This window comes from Rhododendron vialii, chromosome 9a (assembly GCF_030253575.1).
Source record: "Rhododendron vialii isolate Sample 1 chromosome 9a, ASM3025357v1".
In the NCBI taxonomy this organism is placed as follows: domain Eukaryota; kingdom Viridiplantae; phylum Streptophyta; class Magnoliopsida; order Ericales; family Ericaceae; genus Rhododendron; species Rhododendron vialii.
The window spans coordinates 28,608,075-28,616,407 of NC_080565.1; the positions used below are offsets into that span (position 1 = coordinate 28,608,075).

Sequence of the window (8,333 nt, forward strand, 5' to 3'; positions counted from 1 at the left end):
CCCGACCCACATCGTTACCATCGCCAGCCACAAGCCGTTCAGACAAATAATTATGAGTGACACCACAACCCCGGCCAACCCCCATTGTGGAAGCACCTCCAACTGCTCCTTTCATATCTTTTTTTTCCTTTCGATCGGGGTCATATCGTCATTCTTCAGTACTTCGTTATCCTATTGAATCTTGATGTTCAATCCTGCTTTGCAAAAAGAAGGAACAACGCACGAGGAACAATAAACAAGCCAGTGGCAAACGAGAATGAACGACCACGCAACACCATCCCAATGCCAATTGCCTCAAGAAGTAGAATAATACCCCCAATTGTTTACTGCTGATCGGAAAAACCCCCGTATTGGCAACATATCAATATGTAGTGCCGATACAACTCATCTACGCAACTGCTGTATAACATTATGTATTCACAATAATACAAAAACCAATCAATACTCACTTTTCCTAGAACACGAGTTTTTCAAACAACCACCGAATCCATCTAGTCCCCATTGGGGGTATGGGTGGAGAAAAATTGAAGACAAACCTAACTTTTGGCAACATATGCACAGAGTGACTGCTCTCAAAATACCACTGAAACAGTGGCTCTCCTAAACCTCCAAGAATCGAGGAGCTAAAGTGAGTTTGTTGCAGAACCATGCCCCTAAATCAAAGCCAAAAGACATCAGAGAGGGCAGGCCTAAAGACCCAAATCAATTTATATGCAAATTACCATGAACATGAACAGATAAATTGGTTTGACAGATTCGGGGATGGGTTATTGGAGAGTCAATCAGATCTTACAATAGCCATTCAACAAGCACATTGCCCTTCATGTAATAAGGAACAGAAAGGATGAATATTGAACCATAGCAGTGTCAAAATATAGCAACTATTGCATTCGTGAACAGTCGCCCCTTGCAGTTAATACATTAGAAACATCCCTTACTTACAACATGACTTGAGTTAATACATTAGAAATAGCTCGAAACTTCAAACACTAAGAAAAGGATCATTCCCGATAACCTCAAATTTCTTACCTATATCAACTTAACACTACAACACTTGGGGAAAAAACAGATCTTATCTCGCCACAGTCCCTGTGGTGATTCCATATCTTCAAATGCATTTGCTTTCGATGTATTGAGGGTAGACACGAACTAAGCAATTGGTTTTATTGAAACCGGCGATTGCATCCAAATGCACCCAGAAAATAGAGAGTTCTCAGTCCTTGGGGCGCGCCAACCATAACGAACTGAGGGCTCGTAAGCGTGACATGTAATCACTGATGACTAATAGTGCTCGAGCTGCTTGACGGGTGGTCAAAATCCGATGCATTTGTTGCAATGTTTGTTGCCTCAAAAGGTCAGCCTTACAAAGAGGAAAACACAAAAGTATGTACACTTCAGGAGCAAACAACTACGTTGACAGCTGTTTTAGTTCCATCTAACTTCAATTTTGAATTCACATGCTCAAGCAAGTTTAATTCTATTGGTTACGCTGCGAGCTTCCCCTTTTCCAAGTTTTCAACTTATTTGCTTACTCAGCTTAGAAGAGGCTTAAAACAAGCTCGAAGGGCAACTCTTCAATAATTGAGATCGACCAACCGTAAAGCAAACCTTTGCTCCAATTAAATTGAATAGTATTTGTGTAAAAGGTTTACGAAGCACTTCCAATTAAATTGAATATTTGTGTAAAAGGTTTATGAAGCACTCCAATGCACTAACTCAAATTAAGATCTAAATTGGAGTAATAATTAAAATATTAAAGCACATCTATAAATTCGAGAGACGAAAAAAACAAATTGGGAAAAACTCAATTTTGTGTAAGTTTGACTCAAGAAGGGAGTGAGTGGTGAGGGATTCGTATGTCTCTAAGCATGCATATTTCAATCTCAAATGCACTATTTCAAGTGGGAACCGGCAGGAATCTAAGCATCAAGCTGTATGTACCCGAGTAATTAAGGGGTGAAGTAAAACTTTTTTACCTGATGAAGGAAGTTCTCAAGCGTGGCGAGCTTGCCCATTGCAATTGCCATTTGTCCCATGTAGTCAGCTACATTTCCAGATCCAGTAGGGCCCAAACAGTTGGAGGATAATGTCTCAACAAGGGACTGTTGTAGAGCTTCCATCCCTTGAGACAAGGCATCCTCTGCTTGTTGGGAAGATTGCTGCAGATTACATATGCCCATCAGTTGTTGATCCGTTAGAGGCTCAAGATGGTTCCCAAGAATCTGAAATTCGAAAAATGCAAAAATAAATATATGTACAAGAAACAAAATAGTTCAAAACCACAGGAGCGAGGGGCTAAGTGAATGACCTTGAGAAGTTCAGATGAACGAAATCCACCGAGCCACAAGAAGCACCTCTCTGCCGGAGTTTTCCACATACCAGAAAGCATGTGGAAAACATCGGATTTTGCACCAACACCCTTCAGTCTAAATATTTCGTCATAATGGGACATGACTGCATCAACAAGAACGCGCAGATCATTGTCACCCATGTGAGAATTTACAGCTGATCTCAGATCATTGATCAGGCGTTGATGTTCATCAAGCCAGCGGGCATAATCAATGTCAAATGCCAAGGCACCTGCACATTTCCCATATCAGAAAGTCTGAAGCGTTAATAACAATTTTTAGTGACATAAAACCAGCTTTAACAGTAAGTTAGGCTCAAGACTTGCATATAGGACTCAATTAGGCTCAACTCTCTTGAGTTTAGGAGAGGGTGAGAGCCATTGACAGTAAAGAGTTTACTTTTATAAATGAAAAAAACCTGTTCTATTTGTTGCTCATTCTCATGCAAGTCATACTGAAAACCACCTGAAACCTATATCAGTAAGTAACTCGAGCGAGAGAAAGGATTCAGAGGAACCTTTTGAGTACCTACAATTAATTTAGGGTTGGTTCAAAAAAAAAATCGTATCCCTATAACTGAAGATGGGCTTAAACATAAATGGAAAGAGTCATCCCATCTAGAAGGGTACCAACTACCAAGCATTACGAAGTTCCAGAACAGCTCCAATAAAATGTCTAAATTATCCTAATGGCTTAAACAGAAAAGGTCAAACCATTTAATCTGGCACCTGCTTAATAATAAAAGCAAACATATATTCGCAAACCATATTACGTAAATATACTTGTGAACCATTTTACATTTGGGTCAAAGTATATCATTTGTTCCTCAGATGTAGAAATGACAACACTTTGTGTCAAGTTAACTCTGAAGCCTAAAGTTTTCCAACATGCCAATTGCCAAGAGTATGCATGTAAACGTGCTTACCATTGCTGCCTATTGAGAGACTCTGATCTCCAGACGATCCGGTGGCAATGAAAATACCCTGCCATAAAATGACACAATTTAAACAACATCCAAAAGAAAGTAGCATTAAGCCACACAAAAATGGTGGCATATGCAACAACAAAATCGGTATTAACCAAACCTGATGCAAATTGATATTCTACATGGCAATTAAAAACAAGCAGATAATGAACCCAAGATAAGTGTATAGTAGGCCGAACCAGCAAGGCCTTTTGGGCCTGATAGATCTGATGGGTCCGGTCATCCGGGTCCCTGGGCCGAACTGGCCGTGATAAACTTACCAGAACCGGTACCCTGTCACGAGCGACCCATGTGCCCAAACCAAACCGGTTCAGTCCAGGTTGGGTGTGAACCGCCCAAAGCATAGCTGGCAGGTCCATGGATTTGGCGGAGAAGTCATTCAGGCATGTGAGCCTAACCGCAGGGGCTCTGTACATTATATATGGCATCACACGGTTCACACCATGCAGTTAGGGCTTGTGCCTAGCACGAGGTTACTTGAGGGTTAAATCTGGTGATCCTATCAAAGGTAAAGTACACTAGCTGCTGTTTCTACCCACCTAGGAGCTCTGTTTCTACCCACTTACTTAACCATAGAAAAGCCTTGCCGGTCGTCACTGGCCGGTTAGGCACTAAGGGTGGTTCCTTGCCTAGTAGGGTTAGGTCTCAAGACAGAGCTCAGGCCAGATCCAAACCAGAGGTCCAGTGAAGCGATTCCAGAGGAACGCCATCCCCACAAATTGCATTGTAAAGCTGCTCTTCGAAGAGAGAAAACTATACTTACTAGCAGATAAAGTTGGGATACAAATTCTGTGTTTACGTCCGACTACTTAACGATCAATTTGTGCAGTAATATCATTAAAATGCACACAGAATCATCGAGAGAAAGGACCTGTTGTCGTGCTCGTTGAAGCTCCTGCTCCAGTTGAGTGAGCTTTAACCGACTATTCTCCAGCTGTTGAACATAGGCCTATCAAAAAACCACAACGTAATGGATGACTTTCATGTGCTTCATATCTTTAGACATCGTATTACAACAACAAAGGAAGTATAATAGGAATGTACCATATCTTGGACATTCGACCAATTGCTTAAGTGGAAAAACATTAGATCAAGCAAAAATCAAAGCAAGAAGGAAAGAAGATAGAACACAACTAGATAGAGGAGCATTAAGGGGAACATGTATGGTGATGATCATCTAGTTCGGGCACTAAATGTTTGTACTGGCATTGATAAAGAGCTAACTTTTCCTCAGATGAATTTCTGACTGTTTTGCTAGTCCAACAGATATGGGGCCATATGATGTGCCTACGCGTGTTTTCACAATTGCAGATATAGTTCTTAGATGGCAAGTTTAACATCCTAGGTAGTTGAGTAATATGGAACACCACAAAATCGAACTGCTTGAGCTAAATACAACGCACAAAGCATTAAGATTGCGAAAGCACAATGTAAGACTCTTGAGTCCCAGAAAGTAACAGAATAATCTTATAAGGATTAGAGGAGCCGAACAAAGAATGAAATCCATTACTTTCTTCCTTAATCGACTTTTTCGAGCAGCTTCACGATTCTGCGCCAGTCTACGAAGTGTCTGCTGTAAAGATAACAAAAAACAAAAGCTTAATGTACAAACACGAGTCGAATCATGTGTCCAACTTCTACTACAGTATTATATAGTCAACCACCTTCTGGTCTCCTGTTCCACCCTTGGACTGATCCATTGAATCCACCACAACAAGTGCTCCATCCTGAACTCCACGAGACTGTTAACAAAAATAAAAAACTACCATCAGATCTCTCATACTGCTTAAACTTCATGGCCTGTGAAAATAAAATGTTTTTAAGAGCTCAGAATCTCATTCAGGAACTGTTTACGGTCACCAATATGACAGAGTTGCACCACTAAGTTCCTAAGATATGAACTCTGTAAATTTGCCCTTCAACAGAGTCAAAGGCTCTATGGAAACCTTGTACGAGTCTTGCACGGCTCCGAAATTATGTTACCTCAAACACGAAGTGTTTTGGTAGGAGGAATAGGAATGGTACTGTTGTAAACCACATGCCATAACTTGTGGTACGATAAGAGTAGACTTCTCTAGATTACAAAATTCGAAAGTACTTCTAGTCTAAGACCAAGCCATGAAAGTCCAATAAATCAACACATGAACTTTCAAATTATTCCTGCAAAACGTACTTCTTTGAGCATAATGACCAAACCAATTTCCATTTTTTGCTTTTGGAAACATAAATCGCTGGGTATTGGAGTTCCACGGTACCACAGGTTTGAAGCATGAAAGGAAGGTGATTTCTGTACTAGTGAGAGAACAAACATGGCGTACGTTTTCTTAGATAGCAGAAAATGTGTGACGGTAGAGACCTAGCCATCTTAATTCACACTATATTACCCTTTAGAGTCTTACTGATGAAAGAGTACATGACATTATCCCTACCATCCACTATGTGTTACACTAAGAATAACCCGTTACTTTCATAATCCCATGAGAAACCTACTACCGGACGAGCAATTGCATTTTCACACAAAACAAAACCAGTTAGCACATTGACCCACAATAGGGAAAATTCAGACACTTTCGTTAATTTCCGCCCGATGATTTCTCTAGCTAATGAGCAGCTTAATCCATGGGTGAATAATGATCTGAATGATGGCTACTGTAGCTGAGAACACGCCAGCAAAATCTGATTAAAGTTTAAGCAAGATATGTTAGCAGCAACGCCAGCAAAATCTAATTAAAGTTTATTGGCAACTTAACTTTCTGAATCATAAACTTTGGCTATTGTTAGCACATTCTTTTGTAGTACTAATACGATAGCTATAAGAATTAACAAATTCTGGTCCACGGAGCTATTGTGGTGCGGCCCAGCCTCACCCAATTTATGTTCAGTTTGAGCACACTAAATTATGGTAAATGATACCATCTGTGTGTCGTCAAATAATAGGATAGCAACAGTACTCAAGATTAATTCTCCAATTTATCAAAACCGTTCTGTAAAAACTTGAATGACTGAATTTAGTCTTGAAAAATCACCGAACCAAAATTTCTTTCATAGTTCAGCCCCCTCCAACTTCGTTTCCTGGCTCCGCCACTGGTAAGCAGTTCCTCAACAAAAGAACATCAGTATGCATATGTAGTAGTAGCTGACTAAATTCCAGGCAAAAAAAAAATGCATATCTTTACAAGGTAAATGGATCAAGAAAATGGATCAATATGCGTCTCTGGTAGATGATTAACGTAAGTGAAATGGAAATTTTTATTACTTGTCTTTGGGGTCACCAAACGGGAAAAAAATAGAACATTAATGACAGAAGTGAAAAGGAGATGGAGAAAGACCAGGTTTTTATCGTCAGTGTCAACGTCTGTGGAAGAGTCAGTCCGTTGGCTATTTTCCGCCATTGCAGAATCTCCCCAATTTTCAAAATTCCCATTTCCCATAGACCCACCACCCATCACCACCGTAGTCCCCTTGTGCAACATGTATTGCTGCCCTGTTTCCACCTCTGTTCCTGCCGTACCCAGCTCCTGCAGAAAAAAGACCAAAACAGGACAACAAATTGAAGCAGAGATGAGAGAGAGGAGGAGGTTGGTGGGTGGGTGGGTGGGGATGAGAGAGATACCGCAGGGAGGCCTCCGAAATGCAGGTTGTTGTAAATGGAGCCTACAAAAGAATTTCAAGAAAAAAAACCCCAAAAAGAATTGATTGAGTAATCAGGATCAGGGGGTTGTTGGAGACAGAAGAATGGATATGAGAGAGAAAGTAGAGAGAGAAGGAGGGGGTTTACTTCGGCTTAAATCAACAGCATTGGTGTCGTGATGAAACCCAGCGGCGGATTGTTCAAGCTCCCCAAGATCCGCGAAACGCGTCTGGTTTCTAATGCTTTCATCAGCTCTGTTTCCAAAAAACAAAAGGCAGAACACCCCCTCTCAATTCACACTGTAAGTACATGTACATTGCACAAAAGAATATGTTCGAAAAATGTGAAAGATCCACCAACCTTAGGTAGAAGGGGGAGTGGCAGTACATATCGGAGTTAGCTGCTATTGCTTTGAAGCTCTGCATCTCCCCTTATCCCCTCTCTCTCTCTCTCTCTCTCTGAATTAGAATATACATGCAGGTATACAAACAGCAGAGAGATTACTAGTCCAGTCCATTTCAGAAGATGACATGAAATGGGGAAGGAGAAGGGAGAGATTACTAGTCTAGTTCATTTCAGAAGATGACATGAAAAGGGAAAGGAGAGAGAGAGAGAGAGAGAGAGAGAGAGAGAGAGAGAAAACAAAATCTTGGAGCTATCTTTTTCAACAGAAGAGAATCAAAGAGATATACTAGTAGCATTTGCTGGGGCTAGCCTGGTTGCTACGACTACTACAATGGCGTTATTGTACGGCGGGTCTTTTTTTTAATTTAGGAAACGTCAGAGCCTTTTTTGTTTTTGATTATTGTGTTTTCTGAGGGAGACCCATGACCTGGCCTTTTCAAGGCGGGAGAGGAGGAGGAAGCATTTTAGTTTCCCGATACATGCACGAAACAGAGAGCCTCTCCCCTGCCTTAAATATCTCTCTCTATCTCTCTCACACCCACAATCTCAAACACGGCGCGTTCGCTTTAATTTCCTGCTTCTCACTCAGAGCAATGAAAGCGCCCGTTGCCTCTCTTCCACGCTTGTTACAGTGGTGACAATACAGTCGCACACGCAACCATCTCCCCAGAGAGTAGATTCTTGGGGGTAAATTACTAGTGTACTATAGTACTGCGATCTGTCCCTGTAACAGTAAATCGGATTCTAGTGTTGTACTCCAGTGCAGTATAATTTTAGTGTACCCCAGTATTGTTTTGAGTATATCAAAATGACCCTTCCGCATTTTCCCTATCATATTCTGTTAACAATTTTTTTAATAATTAGGTGTTCAATTCAACTGATCGCGCTCCAAAATAGTTAATGAAGCATTAATTTCAAGTTTGGACCACTAAGCCTATGGAGTTTATTCTGCTAGTAACAATCC

The 8,333-nt window shown here is 40.9% G+C and overlaps 1 protein-coding gene and 1 non-coding gene across 3 annotated transcripts; both read right to left on the reverse strand.

Annotated features, from left to right (window-relative positions):
• Nucleotides 1-630: 630 nt before the first annotated feature.
• Nucleotides 631-733, reverse strand: LOC131302168 (small nucleolar RNA snoR100). The gene has a single exon (XR_009191640.1). It is a non-coding gene; the product is annotated as a small nucleolar RNA snoR100 (small nucleolar RNA).
• Nucleotides 734-826: 93 nt separating this feature from the next.
• LOC131300828 (transcription factor HBP-1b(c38)-like) lies at nt 827-7,852 on the reverse strand. Of its 2 annotated transcripts, none has more exons than XM_058326828.1 (11): nt 7,325-7,852; nt 7,112-7,218; nt 6,947-6,987; nt 6,663-6,851; nt 4,998-5,075; nt 4,844-4,903; nt 4,205-4,282; nt 3,274-3,331; nt 2,309-2,580; nt 1,977-2,222; nt 827-1,360 (listed from the first exon to the last, which is right to left on the reverse strand). In XM_058326828.1, the coding sequence occupies exons 1-11, from the start codon at nt 7,387-7,389 to the stop codon at nt 1,214-1,216; spliced, it is 1,341 nt and encodes a 446-aa protein (XP_058182811.1). In that variant the 5' UTR covers nt 7,390-7,852; the 3' UTR covers nt 827-1,213. The 2 variants fall into 2 exon arrangements, with proteins under 2 accessions (XP_058182811.1, XP_058182810.1); XM_058326827.1 differs by having other exon boundaries at nt 4,844-4,906; nt 7,325-7,850.
• Nucleotides 7,853-8,333: the final 481 nt, after the last annotated feature.

Excerpts from the sequence above, each read along its gene's own strand:
- LOC131300828 (XM_058326827.1), bottom strand. The coding sequence starts at position 7,389 with ATGCAGAGCTTCAAAGCAATAGCAGCTAACTCCGATATGTACTGCCAC. Across the intron at positions 6,852-6,946 it reads ATTTCGGAGGCCTCCCTGCG|GAGCTGGGTACGGCAGGAAC; the intron begins GTATCTCTCTCA and ends TTTTTTCTGCAG. Across the intron at positions 3,332-4,204 it reads TTCAACGAGCACGACAACAG|GGTATTTTCATTGCCACCGG; the intron begins GTCCTTTCTCTC and ends ATTTTATGGCAG.